The sequence below is a fragment of the Hypanus sabinus genome, chromosome 1, assembly GCF_030144855.1.
Source record: "Hypanus sabinus isolate sHypSab1 chromosome 1, sHypSab1.hap1, whole genome shotgun sequence".
Taxonomy (NCBI): domain Eukaryota; kingdom Metazoa; phylum Chordata; class Chondrichthyes; order Myliobatiformes; family Dasyatidae; genus Hypanus; species Hypanus sabinus.
In genome coordinates this window covers 128,875,061-128,890,451 of record NC_082706.1, presented here as the reverse complement: position 1 = coordinate 128,890,451, position 15,391 = coordinate 128,875,061, and the positions used below count along the sequence as shown (strand labels likewise).

General features: G+C 39.3%; 1 protein-coding gene across 3 annotated transcripts in view; it reads right to left on the bottom strand.

Annotated features, from left to right (window-relative positions):
• ankrd12 (ankyrin repeat domain 12) overlaps positions 1-15,391 on the bottom strand; it is a 204,279-nt gene that overhangs the window by 70,785 nt on the left and 118,103 nt on the right. For all 3 annotated transcript variants that reach the window (XM_059976192.1, XM_059976172.1, XM_059976183.1), the window contains exon 3: positions 2,591-2,738. In XM_059976192.1, the coding sequence (XP_059832175.1) occupies positions 2,591-2,738 (148 nt within the window). The remainder of the gene's footprint in view (positions 1-2,590; positions 2,739-15,391) is intronic.

Here is a 15,391-nt window from a genome sequence, read left to right as displayed (position 1 = left end):
TTTGCAATTTCCACCAATCCCAGCAAGAACTCAGCATTTCAAACATTTCCTTTATGAGAACCTGGTTGACTCTTTTGATCCCAGCAATTGCTCACCACCTAATCGCATTTCCCCGATGCAAAAACAAGAGAAGCAACACCTGTCCCTTCACTTCTTCCTTTTCTACCAGCTATGGACCCAAACAGTCTTTCTAAGTGAAGCAGTGATTCACTTGCATTTCTTCCAATCTAGTATACTCCATTCAGTATTCACAATGTTCTACATAGTAGGAATGAATTCCAGATATGCAGTGCAACCGTGTTCATTCTGTAAGAATGACTGTTTACTGTTGTCTGCCATTTTAATTCCCCAACCCACTCCCATTAGTTTTTGCCTTTCTGCACGGTTATACTGAGGCCCAATGTAAGACTGAGTAACAGCACCTCACCATCAGCTCAATATCAAAATTTCTTACTTGCTTTTTCTGTCTCCATCAGATCAGATTGATTCTGCTGTGCCATCAATCTGTGATACTATCTCAGTTTTCTTTCATTTCATTGGTATAACCTTACCTTCTAGGCATGTACCATAGCCATTACATATTCCTTCGCTATCATCATCCTCTGCTGCCCCCATCAATCTTTATGCCTGAAGGAACAATGGCAACCTAGTCTTCGCCCTTTGACTAATATTTCCCTCAACTTATCCACCCCTTCCTAGAACTGTGAATGAAAATTAAAAATCTGCAGATGCTAGAAACACTTATGCCTGTCAAAATTTGTAGTAAGTAAATAGTTAATACTTCAGGTCTCAAACCCTTCATCTGAAGTGGGAAAGAGAGAAAACAGCTCTGTTTTCAGTAGCAGGGAAGGAGGGGAAGGGTTAGATTAAACAGAGATTAGCTCAGAGTGAGACCAAATGACTAATGCAGCAGTAATGTGGGAGAGGGAAGGTAAATTAAAATAGCTCCATGTCTCTCCAGGGATAAAGCAGCAGCCAGCTCTCTGCAACTTAAAACTTACTTAGTTTTTTTTCTCTCTCTCCCAGTTTTGATGAAGGGTCTTCAATCTGAAACCTTATCTCTGACTCCTTTCTGTCTCACCTGCTGAGTGCTTCTAGTATTTGCTGTTTTTTTTTAAAATTTAGAATAAACTACAGTGGTTTTTGATCAACACTGAAATCAATATATTGCAGATGTAGGCCTCCATTGTGGCTGCATACAAGTGAAAATTTTGCAGCAGATATATACCAATACATGGAAAACTACCCAGTAACATTGTTATAACTGCAATTCCATCTTTTTTCAAACTGCATTAAATTGCAATCTCTCCTTTTCATAAGGCATTAACTTTTCCTACAGTTTAGAAAAATAATCTTGATATATTGGTAGATGAATCATTGATCCCATCTGCACATAATGTGAGAGACGCAGCTGAGATCTTAGTTGTGATATTAAATGGAATTTAAATCAATGAGTAATACCTAGCATAGGATTTTCTCTATATGGAATACAGACTGCAGGGCTGGTTATCATCATGCAAGAAGAATATAATGCCATTGGCAACAATGTAGCAGATGTTATTCTCATACTTGACATCAGACAGTAGATCTGGTGGGAAGACAACAGAAGTTGTTCGTTTGCAACTAAAAAACTTAATTGTGTATCTCTAAAGGATCTCTCGATTTTCCATATTGACAAGATATAATTGGAGAAATTATTTACTATATGCCAGAGAAAAACAATGGGGAGAGAAAAAAAAGAGGGTTTCAGGGGAAAGAAGCTGAATGGACAACTGAATACAATTATTTCACTTCAGGGTAATGTATAACTATGCCATTATTTGGATGCAAGTTTCTGAATGTTGTCATCACTAGGAGAGGTAATGGGAATAAGCTTTCACAATCTACTAAATGCTCCCAATGGTGTGCATCTCAAGTAGCATTTGACAACCAAGTCCAGCTGTTGACCTTCACAAGTAGCTTAGCTACTAAGCCTGGCAGTACAGTTTCTACTGATAGAAGGGGCAAAGGCATGTTACTGGCACCAGTTTGATGGGCCTCGTTAGCTGTGGTTGGCAGCCCATCGAAGGGAAGGAAATGTCTGATCTCAAAACTCCACTGCCTTGTAGCCATACCCACTCATGGGAGTAAAGATCGAGGAAAAATCCAGAGCTGGAGTCCTTAAAGCGAGTTCAATGTAGTCAACACCTGCAATGTCTCAAGTGCCAAATTTTATCAGTCTCTGCTGTTTTTCTGGATTCATCAGTTGTGTGGAAAGGGGAGCCTGCTGCATGGGCAGCAGCTTGCTCTTATCATCATACTGCCCTGGTTTGCATATCATGTAAACAACTAGGGAGAAACATCATGGTTGACTTTGGCCAATGGAGGGCCTCCTCAATCCGGATGCATCACACAATGTGATGGAGGCAAATGTACATCTAGCTGGAAAATTAACTGATAAATAACAAATAACAAGGTTGGCTGCATTCTGTACACGATATTCTTTATCCAGGTTTACCAATTCACTAACTGCTTATTTTTTCCAATCTATAAAAATACTAATCTACAATAAGAAAGTTTGTTACATTTCCACAGAAAACACCTGATTTACCTGTGTCGGATTCTCTTTGCTCACTCCTGGATGGACTGACAGTGAATGGAAGTTTACGTTTCATAGAAGTTTTCTCTTTCACTTCTTTTTCCAGCTCACTGCGGTCTATCTTAGGTGTTCTATTGTAGGATGTAACTTTCTCTTTATTCTAAAATGAGGCAAAATATATAAATTAACCTAAAATATACCAAGCCACAGTATTACTTGTGTAATGGAAAGGTACATTTCATAAGTGCAAATATGATAAAGGGAAGATGCAATCTCTCTGCTCAGATTAAACTATGAATTGACTTCAAATTAAACTGAACTATGCTTTTTCCAATTAACATCACCAAATGCTATGAATATTCCTGATGAGACACAGACAGCACGTGCTGAAGTACGTCTCGATCTACTTTGCATGGAATGTTCCCAAATTCATTTTCTCACTTCTGCAATGAGCTTTCTTCTACATTCTGAAGTCGATTTTCTTGGTTATCCAGCCCAGAGACCTTTAAATATGGCGTTGTTGCTGCAATTTTTTGAGTGCAGAGATAACTTTTGTAAATAAGAAAGCAGATTATAATTCCAGTATGGTAACATCTTAAAATATAGCCTGCAACCTTGATGATCTCAGGAATGAATCAGAGTCAGGTTTATTATCATTGGCATACATTATAAAATTTGTTTATTTGTAGCAGTAGTACAGTGCAACACACAATAAAAAGATTAAATATGTTTAAAGACTAACCTTTTGTCACATGTACATTGAAACATAAAGTGAAATGTATTCTTTGCTTCAACAACCTACTCAGTCCGAATATGTGTTGGGGCAGGTCGCAAGTGTCACCATGTTTACACTGCCAACATGACATGCTCAAAACTTACTAACTTTTACCAATTCTTATGTCTTTGGAAGGTAAGATCAAAACAGAGCACCCAGAGGAAATCACACTGTAATGGGAAGAACACACAAACTCCTTAAAGACAACGGTGAGTACTGAATCCTGATCACTGGCACTGAAAAGTGTTACGCTAACCATTACGTTACTGTGCTACCCTTTACAATAATTACTATAAGTCAGTATAAGTTACAATAAGAAACAAGTACATAAATAGTACTTGATAGTGTTGGCGCATGGCCTAGTGGGCAAGGCATCAGACTAGTAACCTGAAGGTCACTGGTTCGAGCCTCAGCTGAGGCAGCGTGTTTGTGTCCTTGAGCAAGGCATTTAACAACACATTGCTTTGCGACGTCACCGGTGCCAAGCTGCATGGGTCCTAGTGCCCTTCCCTTGGACAACATCGGTGGCGTGGAGAGGAGAAGGCCTGCAGCATGGGCAACTGCCGGTCTCCCATACAACCCTGCCCAGGCGCAGAGTTGTATGGTATGCCACCACCACCACATAAATAGTGCAAAAAGTGTAAAATAATAAGGTAGTATTCTTGGGTTCATGCACCATTCAGAAATCTGATGACTGAGGGAAGAAGCTGTTCCTAAAATGTTGAGTGTGCATCTTCAGGCTGCTGTACCACCTTCCTTATGGGAGTAATGAGAAGAGGTTATGCCCTGAATGGTGAGGGTCCTTAATGAAGGATGCTATCTTTCAGGGCATCGCATTTAGAAAATATGCTCAAAATACCTCGCTGTATAATGCATGGTGCCAGCATTACTCTCCACTGATTCCTTTTTGTCGTACAGATGGCCAATTAACTGCTCATATTTCCAGCTCTGAATCTGTGTTCAGCTACTACTTTAAACATATAAACACCATTATTTAGAGATTACAATGAAATGTATATCTCCATCACCCACACTCAATGATTCTAAATGTCTGTATTTCTATTTCTATCACATCTTTTTTTACCGAATTAGTGATTTCTGATACATCTAATAACTTCTATGGTTTGCCAAAAAGATTCTTCCAAGATATTTGATACTTAAGGCGGCTTTTACAGTAAAGCACTTAAAAAGCATGACGGCACAGTAAATGCCATTGATACTGTGATACAGTTTTTGTCAAGAGTGGTTACTATAATTAATTTCTGTATCACTTAAATGCAATTTCTTATTGAAAATCTTATTAAGTACCCAGTTGGTAGCATTATTTTGGTAAAAGGGTGGGAGAAAATGTCTTTCCAACATATTTATTGGTGAACAGAGACACACAAAAAAAAAAATCAATCAGCTGTACTTTGCAACTGAATGAAAGCAATGATCAAACCTCCGAAAAAGCTACAGGTCCTCCTGCTGAAGGGAATTTAAGGCTACATCCATACTAGACCAGATAATTTTGAAAATGCCGGTTTCACATTAAAATAATAGGTGTTTCTCCTCCTACTGGGCATGAGCAGGACACATCTACAGAAAACAAGCAACATGTTTGGTGTCGAATCTCGCTGTGAAAATCCACGTTTGTGCAGTTACAGACTAGAAAAACTTAAAAAGTAAATTGCCATACGATGGACAGCTGTTGGCTCTCGCGCAGGAGGAGTTAAAATGAAAAAAAAAAATACTGGAGCATATGGAGGCAACCGACAGGGAGTTCATGGGCAGTATGACCTGGCTGACGATGAACATTGAAAATCTGACTAACTCTGTTGCATTAATAAAGCATCTTGTTAAATGTATAAAACATGTCTGCATCAGTGTAATCTTCTATTTCCTTATGATGTTAGATTAGGCTGTGACACATCTATTGTCAGAGAAGTACTTGCATAAATAGGTAAACCATTTTCATATAAGCAAGGACAGAAAATAGGGCAAAGTGAGTACACTTATTTATTCAGTAAGTTATGGGTCAAAGTACTTGGAGAGTACATTTCTAACTCTTCTGGCTTCAGTCTCATTGCCGTCTGTTCTGAAATTGTTAGGTTGTGTGTGTGTGTGTGGGGGGGGGGGGGGGGGGTTGTGGCCACCAGGAAAACAATGAAATGCCACGCTGCCGCCAGCATCTGTTCTGGCACGTCATGACAGTGTTTAAAAAAATATCCTGTTACCCTGTCTACATTACTCTGCCCAACCGGCGTTTTCAAATTTACACACTGGAGGGTGTTTTAGAAAAGCTCCACTTTCGGGGGAGGAAAACACTGTTTCAGTGTGGACAGAGGGTCAAAATGAAGGGAAAAAGCTTCAGTTACAGATTTATCTGGTCTAGTGTGGACGTAACCCAAGTCTTATTTTGTTTTGTGCCTGGCTTTATTTTAGGTTCCACCAAAACACCATCAGTCTTGGTCCAGCCCCTACAGACAAAGTAGCAGTGAATAAGTTTACCCTCAAATAGCAGAGACAATGTCTAAACTTCTGTATGCAATGATAGGCTATTTCACTGTATCTCAGAGACACTGACAATAATAATTTTAAATTCAAGGGATTCTAAATGAAGTGGAAGTAGAAAAAGAATAAAACAATTGGAAATTCTGTATGCTGGGGATTCAAAGGAGGACATGCCCATAATGCTGAATTATTACTTCTTAAACACACATTTGGGAGTTTCTTGCAGTTTTTAAGCATTACTGGAGTTATGAAAAGCATGTAAGGTTTACTATAATACTACAACTGAACATTTTGAAGATATAAGTGTTTATATTTTAAACAGGAACAGAAAGGCTTCTTGTTTTCCGTGGAACAGATAAGGTGCTTTTTTGAAAAAAAGGACTTTAACTTTCAAAGGTTAAAAAAATTTTGAGACAGAACATCCTCAAATACAATTTCCAATAATTAATATGCAAACATAGGATAATCACCAATAAGGTGTAGGAGGAATTCCAGATTCCTCCACATAATTACCTTCATTACTACCTTCATAATTTTGTGTACCCCTATCAAATTTTCCCTCAATCTAGGGAATAAAGTTCTAACCTATTCAACTCAGGTCCTCCAGTCCTGGCAACATTCTTGTAAATTGACTCAGTACTCTTTCAATCTTATTTACATCCTTCCTGTATGAAGGTGACCAAAAATGCAAACAATACTCCAAATTAGACCTCACCAGCATTTTATACAATTTCAACAACATCCCAACTCTTGCCAAAAGTTTTCACAACAACTCTATCATCTTGTAACGTAATTTCAATGAATAATGGACCTGTATTTCCAGAGCCCTTTGTTCTACTGCACTCCTCAGTGCCTACTGCTCACTGTCATAGAACTACCCTGGTTGGTCCTTCCAAAGTACACCATCTCACACATGTCTGCATTAAATTCTTCAGATGGAGAAAAAAAGGTTTGACAGAAGTCTCCGATCGAATCCATACTGATAGTTAATAATTAAACAGCCTTTTTGAAAGATTATCTGCATAATTTTTCAATGACTTGCTTCACTGGTAATTTGGTCTTCATATCCATTAGGCGCAGTAACTTTTAATTGTATTTAACTATTCTTTACTTCATTTCTGTCAGCTGTCTCCTTGATTTTGCATTGATCTAAAGAGAAGTGAAAAACGATTGAATCTTTTCCATTTCTAAACTTGTTACTCTTGAGTACCTGATATATATTTATGTGCAATAAATTTGTTATCATCCAACATCTTAGAATTTTCCTTAATTTTAGTTACAACAGATTTTTTCAAGCACTTTTTCATCTTTCTAATTGTAAAATTAATTTCACCTGACTATTCATAGGTTTCCTGATTTTGTCTTAACCTCTCTATTTGCTCCCCAACACAAAATGATATCAAGGTCTGGCGCCTGTTGATGCTTGAATGCCTCTCAAGTACTTCAATTAACTGCTTAAACTGAGCAGCTAATTTAACCTTTTTGGTGGGGATAGCTCTAGACCCAATTATTGCTGGCAAAACTGGCTCTCTCCCTCATCTTTCTATTCTGGCATCTTCCCCCTTCCTTCTCAGTCCTGAAATGTTGACTATTTAATCATTTCCATTGATGCTATCTAACCTGTTGTACTCCTCCTGTATTTTGTGTGTGTTGTTTTGGATTTCCAGCATTTGCAGACTTTCTTGTGTTAGTAATTTCTAAGGTTGCTCTCCTGTTATATCTGCAGAAATTTCAGTTTTGGTTGTATAACAACTTAATACCGGATTAAGAGATTCCTATTTTTTGAGGAATGAGGAAGTATGGGCTATAAAAGAAAACAGGGTAGAAACAAAGGCAGACGTAACCATGACTAATTCACTACTTGAATGCTTGATTTTAATGCTTAATGAATGTTCTGAAATATTTTTGAAGAGATAGCCAAAAGAATAGGACAGTGGATGCTGTTTATTTTTAACTTTAGTAGGAACTTAGACAAGGTCCTGCATGGATTAGTAACTTTGCTGATGACACAAAGGTTGGGGGTTTTGTGGATAGTGTGGCAGATTGTCAGAGGTTACAGCGGGACATTGATAGGATGCAAAACTGGGTTGAGAAGTGGCAGATGGAGTTCAACCCAGATAATGGGTTCATTTTGGTAGGTCAAATATGATGGCAGAATATAGCATTAATGGTAAGACTCTTGGCAGTGTGGAGGATCAGAGGGATCTTGGGGTCTGAGTCCATAAGACACTTAAAGCTGCTACGCAGGTTGACTATGCGGTTAAGAGGGCATACTGTGCATTGGCCTTCATCAACTATGGGATTAAGTTTAAGAGCCGAGAGGTAATGCTGCAACTATACAGGACCCTGGTCAGACCCCACTTGGAGTACTGTGCTCAATTCAGGTCGCCTCACTACAGGAAGATGGTGGAAATCGTAGAAGGGGTGCACAGGAGACTTACAAGGATATTGCCTGGATTGGGGAGCATGCCTTATGAAAATAGGTTGAATGAACTCGGCCTTTTCTCCTTGTAGCGACGGAGGATGAGAGGTGACCTGACAGAGGTGTACAAGATAATGAGAGGTACTGATCGTGTGGATAGTCAGAGGCTGACCCAGGGCTGAAATGGCTAGCATGAGAGGGCATAGTTTTAAGGTGCTTGGAAGTAGGTACAGAGGAGATGTCAGGGTTAAGTTTTTGATGCAGAGAGAGGTGAGTGCGTGGAATGGGCTGCTGGCAGCGGCGGAGGTGGAAATGATAGGGTCTTTTAAGAGCCTCATGGATAGGCACATGGAGCTTAGAAAAATAGAGGGCTATGGGTAAGCCTAGGTAGTTCTAAGGTAATGACATGTTCGGCACAGCTTTGTGGGCCAAAGAGCCTGTATTGTGCTGTAGGTTTTCCATGTTTCTATGGTAGTCTGGTCTGGAAGGTTTGCTCCCATGGAACTCAGGGAGAACTAGTTAGGTAGATTCATGGGCTGAACTGGACTAGCTGAGTGGTAGTGGTGGTAGCGGTCTGCATAGACTTGTTGAGCTGTAGGGCCTGCTCTCATGCTATATTGCTATATGACACTATACTGGAGATATGAACTCTTTATAGCAGGAGTTCCCAACCCAGGGTCCATAGACCCCTTGGTTAACGGTAGGGGTCCATGGGATTGGGAACCCCTCATCTACAGTGAGTATATCAAGGGAATAAAATGGTGCTACAGCTGTTCCTGCAAAACCTTCCAAATTGTTTGGTCTCATCAGCAAACTTTGCCAGTCCAACATTTCTAGCAAATCAACCAACTCTCATGGGTAGGCCGTATGACCAATTATCAGAATCATGTTTGTATGACCAGCATTGGGCTCTTGAAATGTCCTCTCCTATTGTAAGCTCTATCATAATAACCAGGATGAGAGAAAATGCTTTAGAGAATCCCTCAAGCTTTTTTTGAAAAGAGTATTATTCTTGCCCACTCCTAGCAATCCGTTGTTCGCTATCAATCAAAATGGAACAGCAGCATCCAGCAAAGTACAAAGAATATCAAACCTCTTTGATGAGAGCGTGCAGAAACTTAACAAAAACAGAAGGTGCACTATACTAGCCACGCATCTGGTCAAGGACTTCCTGTCTCACTGTTTGTAGTCAACACACATTGGACATGGAAACAGGTCCTTTACCCAACAAGTCCATTCCAATCAATATTTCCGCCTAATCTAGTTCCATGTGCATGGATTTGGCCCATATCCATCTAACCTTTCCTATCTATGTGCCTATCCAAGTACATTTTAACTACTTCCTCTGCAGCTTATTCCAGAAATTGACATCCTCCTGGGTGAAAACACGACTCTCAGGATCCTATCAAACGTCTCCTCTAGTTCTGATTCCTCAACCCTCAGAAAGACGGTACTCATTAACCCTATTTTGCCCCACATAATTTTACACCTAAGATCACCTCTCATTCACCAGCTCTCCAAGGAAAGAAAGCCATAACTTCTCAAGTTCTCTCTATAACTCATCTCCTCAAATCCCAGCAACATTGTCGTAAATCTCTTCTACAGAGTAACCAAAACTAAACACAATGAAGTTGGGGAATGCAGAACTGGACTGATAAGTGGCAGATAGAGTTTAACCCAGATGTGGAAAGTGGTTCATTTCGGTAGGTCAAATTAAAAGATGGAATATTGTATTAAAGGCAAGACTCTTGGTAGTGAGGAGGACCAGTGAGATCTTGGGGTCCGTGTCCATAGGATACTCAAAGTTGCTGCTCAGGATGACAGTGTTGTTAAGAAGGTGTATGGTGTGATGGCCTTCATTAACCATGGGATTGAGTTCAAGAGCTGTGTGGTAATGTTAAAGCTATACAAGACCTTAGTTAGACAACACTTGGAGTACTGTGTTTAGGTCTGGTCACCTCATTGCAAGAAGGATGTGGATACTGTGGAGAGAATGCAGAGGAGATTTACAAGGATGTTGCCTGAATTGGATAGCATGCCTTACGAGAATAGGCTGAGAGAACTTGGCCTTTTCTCCTTGGAGGGTCACATAATGAGAGCTGACCTGATAGAGATGTATATGATGAGAGGCATTGATCATGCTTATAGTCAGAGGCTTTTTCCTAGGGCTGAAATGGCCAATACAAGGGGGCATAATTTTAAGGTGCTTGGAAGTAGGTACAACAGGGATGTCAGAGTTAAGATTTTCACACAGAATGCTGGGTGCATGGTGCAGTGGTGAAAGCAGATACAATAGGGTCTATTACGAGACTCTTACATATGTACATAGAGCTTAGAAAAATAGATTTAAATAGATTTAATTTATTTTTATTTATTTATTTTTCTTTATTCTCTTTGGGGAAAATCCTTATCTGTGAAGGTTCGGAGGTGACTGGAAGGATGTTCTTTCTTTTTCCTTTTTTAAAAATTCTTTCCTCAAATGGACTGCCCAATCTTTCTTTTCTTTCCTTTTTTTCCCCTGTTTTTTTTGTTCTTAGTTTAGTGGGGGTTTCCCCCCTTATATATAGATTAAATTTTCCAATTTTTTTTTACGATCTGTTAGAGGAGTTGCGGCTTTTGAAAAATTATACTGTATATATAACAGCGTAACATTATACCTATTTGACTTTGACAACATATACTTTTCTTTATTGCTGTTTATTTGTCCTTTGCATTATCTGTTTGCTGAACTTCTCCTCTGATTTGTATATTTTTACTGGAAATCAATAAAAAGATTGAAAATGAAATGAGAAAAATAGAGGGCTATGCGGTAGGGAAATTCCAGGCAGTTTCAAGAGCAGGTTACATGGTCAGCAAAACATTGTGGGCCAAAGGGCCTGTAATGCGCTGTAGATTTCTATGTTCTACAATATTCCAAATGAGATCTTATCTTCACATAATATCCCAGCTTCTAATCTGGCCTCACCAATGTCTTCTACAACTGCAATATATCATTAAACTTCTAAACTCAGTGACATGATGGATGAAGGCCAGAAAGCTAAAAACCTTCTTAACCACCCTTTCTATCTGTGATATCATTTTCAGGGAACCATGTACTTGTACTCCTAGGTTTACTGTTCTACAACACTCCACAGGGCCCTATTGTTTGCTGTGAATGTCCCAAGTCCCATCCTCATTTTCTCTACAGAATTTTAACACCTTGCATGGATCCAAATTTACAACTCTTGACCCACTTACCCATCTAATCAACACCCCTCTGTAAATCCTGATAACCCTTGTCACTGTTAAAGACAACAGCTATTTTATTGTCACCTACAAACTTCCTACCCTTGTTTATACATGCAAATCATTGAAACAGATGACAATCAACAATGTATAGTATGTGGGGGATCCCACATAGGACTCTTCAAGAACCTCAAAATACACAGAACTGGAGGATAAGAAATCTAGATGGGATAGAGTTTGTCAAAGGTGTTCAGGGAAGTCTCCTTAATCAGTACATAGAATTCCCAATGACACGGTACGCAATACTTGATCTCCTATTATGGAATGAAACAGGGCAGATGACAGAAGTTAGTGTAGGGGAACACTTTACATCTAGTGATCATAACGCCATTAGTTTCAAAGTAAATATGGAAAATATAGGTCTGGTCCTCGGATTGAGATTGGAAATTGGAGAAAGGACAATTGGAAAAAGGCATCAGAAAGGATCTGACAAGTGTGGATTGGGACTGGCTGTTTTCTGGTAAAGGTTTACTTGGTTAGTGGGAAGCCTTCAAAAGTGAACATTTTAGAACAAACACCAGCTTGTATGCACCTGTCAGAATAAAAGGCATAGATAACAGGATTAGGGAACCTTGGTTTTCAAGAGATATTGAGGCTCTAGTTAAGGGAAAAAAATGGAGGTTCATAGCAAGTATAGACAGGCAAGAACAAATGAGATACTTGGAGTATCAAAAATGGCAAGAAAGCAATTCCACAGGTTGCTACCCTGTTTACAAGAAATTCTGATTCCCATCTGTAGGAGCTATGTATCTATATTTTGTCTGCCTGTATTGCATTTGTGTTGCACATCCTCACTCTGGGTTAAGGTAATTTATCACATGGGCTTGGGCAGTGGTTCGTGTGTGGCATGTGGCACTGAGTCGCAGTTAAAATAAACAAATATAGTCACTTGTTACAAAGAGGTGAGTAGGGAGCACAAAGTTTTCATTGACCATTTATTCTTGTTTGAATTTGATCCCATCACTTTTATATTAATTATGGAAGAGTTGAATGATTTTATTGTTGGTTTTAGCAAAGGATTACATGGAGTTTGTGTCTTGGAATTTTGTTAGTTGGAAGCACGCCATACAGTGCGATGCTCCCTCACTTAGCCTCCCAGCAACTTTTTGTTTGTTTTCAAGTAGTCACTGCATTTTGACAACAAAATTTTTTTCCACATACCACACACCAGTTTATGGCAAAGTCATCAGCACAGACTATTTTGCACAATGTATCACATTCTAAACGAAGAAAACTGTTTGGACTTGTTGGCGGAAAAAAGAACTCCAACAGAAAGGAACACAAAGAAAGGCCAGCTGTTATCTGAGGTAACAGCACTGAGAAGGCACATTGGCAATGTGAGCATCTGAAGTGGCAGTCCTACCTATGGCAGTGTTGATTCATTCTGTGGATTTATAGTTTGAATGGTCGGTGCTGCCTGTCCATTGGGAACAGTTGCTCAATCATATGGCATTTGCTTGATGGTTCGTTGTTCTGTTTTATTGAAGCGTTTAAAGTTCTGGTTTTGTGAAGTTCCTAAGTGCTGAAATATTGTCCTGTTTGCTGACATCTGAATTGAACGCTGTTTATTTGGCTTGGTTCATGTGCTGTAGGTGCCCGAATAGCCTGTTTGTTGCCTGTGTTGATTGAATGGAACAATGCATATGCACTTTGCAAACATGTGTGGATCAAAGGATGGCATTGACGTCAGTGGCTCTGGAATGAAGGCTGGCAAGAGAAAAGTTAAACTTACTACCAAAACTTTGGTGAATAAAATTGAAAGTCTTCCAAAGGAGTGTAAAACAACTGTGAACAAAATTGAAGGTTTAATACCATTACTTAAAGATCTTATGAAAAATAAGGAAAGTGCCTTACAAATGCAATCTCAATTTGAAAACTTGGCTAACCTTTGTGAAGCTGCCAAGAAGGTGAATCACAGTGATTCTTTTACTTCTCAAGGATGAACAGGAAAACAAAATGAATGGTTCAAACATTTCACATTGAAGGCCATGTTCAATCTAATGCTACTGTAATGAATGAAGGCCTTCCTTACATTCCAACAGACGATGTTTCCCAATTGAAGGACAAATATGTGCTGGAAGAGCAAGAGGAACAGCAATTGAAAAGGAAGGAAAACGGGGGAAGAAATTGTTGCAAATATGGCTAAAGTTAGTGAGCTAAGGGCTTCATGTATATTGAGTGATTGAAGTGCTGCAAAAGGACAGTCCAATGGCATTAGTTCCAATATTGAAAAGACAAAGAAAAAAAAACAATACCCAATGTCAGTGCTGATTTATTCATTCCTCAAATGACTGGGAAACATGATCAAAACCCCCAAGTAGTAGTTCAGGGTTTTTATTCTCAGTCTGCACTACTGAAGCACTCTGAACCTATTTCACATCCAGCAGCTCGAGGTGCTCTTGGGGACATTCACTTACAGCATGGAAACACTTGTTTCAGATGACAGAGATCAACCAGTACTTTGGATATTATGGGGAAGTTAAATGAAACAACCTTATTTGCACACAAACATCTTTCATCCTTGCCTAAAAGATTCAAATCTTCAACAGCGATCCAATTTAAAATCATGCAGGCCTATGAAAACAGCGTAGAAAGGAAGACCGATAGCCATAGTGACTGACTCTGTTTCCTTGAAACAGTACACGAGGGGGTCATCCTAGGGAACTTGTTAGAAGTTGCCAGAACGTTGACTCTAAGAGAGAATATGTCAAGGCTAAGGCTTTACTAGAGGAACATTTTGATAAATAAAAAGATTGCATCCACCTACATGGAAAAGGTTCCTTCATGGATATCCATCAAATCTGAAGATAAGAAAGCTTTTCAAGATTTCAGTCTTTTTCTTAGAGGCTGTTGCAGTGTCACTGAAGAAGTGCAGTGCATAAAGTGAGCTGGACATGCCTGCTAATACACTGACTGTTCTAAAGAAACTGCCTCATAAACTTAGGGGAAGGTAAATGGTGGCCTGTGAATTGCAAGAAAGGCACAATTGTAAGGCTACTTTCATTAACATTGTTAATTTTATTGAAAGGGAAGTAAAGGTTGCAACAAACTCAGTGTTTGGGGAATATGAAGGATGCTCCATTACCTGCAATAAACAAAGGTATGAAAAAACTAACAACATTGTTCTAGAGCTAAAGGAAGCAGCTTTGCCACTACTGTGGCCACTGTGGGAAGCAAAGCTAATACTGAACCTGGAACTAAAGGAAGGGAAATGGTCTCATCAGCCAAAAGGGCTTGTCTGTTCTATGGGGGTGGACACACATTAGATTTGTGCCCTCAGCTGGAGAAAAAGGCCATCGTGAAAATGGTGGCTGTTTGTGTACAGGATGCATCAGCAAAGATCGCAGGAAGTGTCTTTCATGCAAGTTTTCCAGTTTTAAGCATCCCATCATACTTCATATCTACTCACAGGAAGGGAGAGCAGAATCAGAATATGCTGTGAAAGAATCAGACATAGTAGTGAGTAGTGTTCTGGTATCCAGGGGTCTTATGGGGCTGGTGATCATGACTGTAAATTTCCTATTGTTCCAGTACAAGTGAAGTCTAAGAAAGGTATCAAGATGGTGGTTACTTATGTTTTCCTAGATTAATGTAGTACAGAAGTTTTCTGCACAATGGGCCTAATGAAACAAGCTCAACCTTACAGGAAAAAAAGACTCACATTCTCCTACAGACTATGAGAAGGTTGTGAGTTCCAGACTGTTTCAGAATTGGAAGGGCTGGTTTAAATTGTGAAAATTATTGTGAACTACTTAACATCTCTTCACAGTAAAGTATATCTGTCCATGGAGGGAACATTCCATGACAGAGGTATCTCCAGGGATGGTCTCACCTGAAA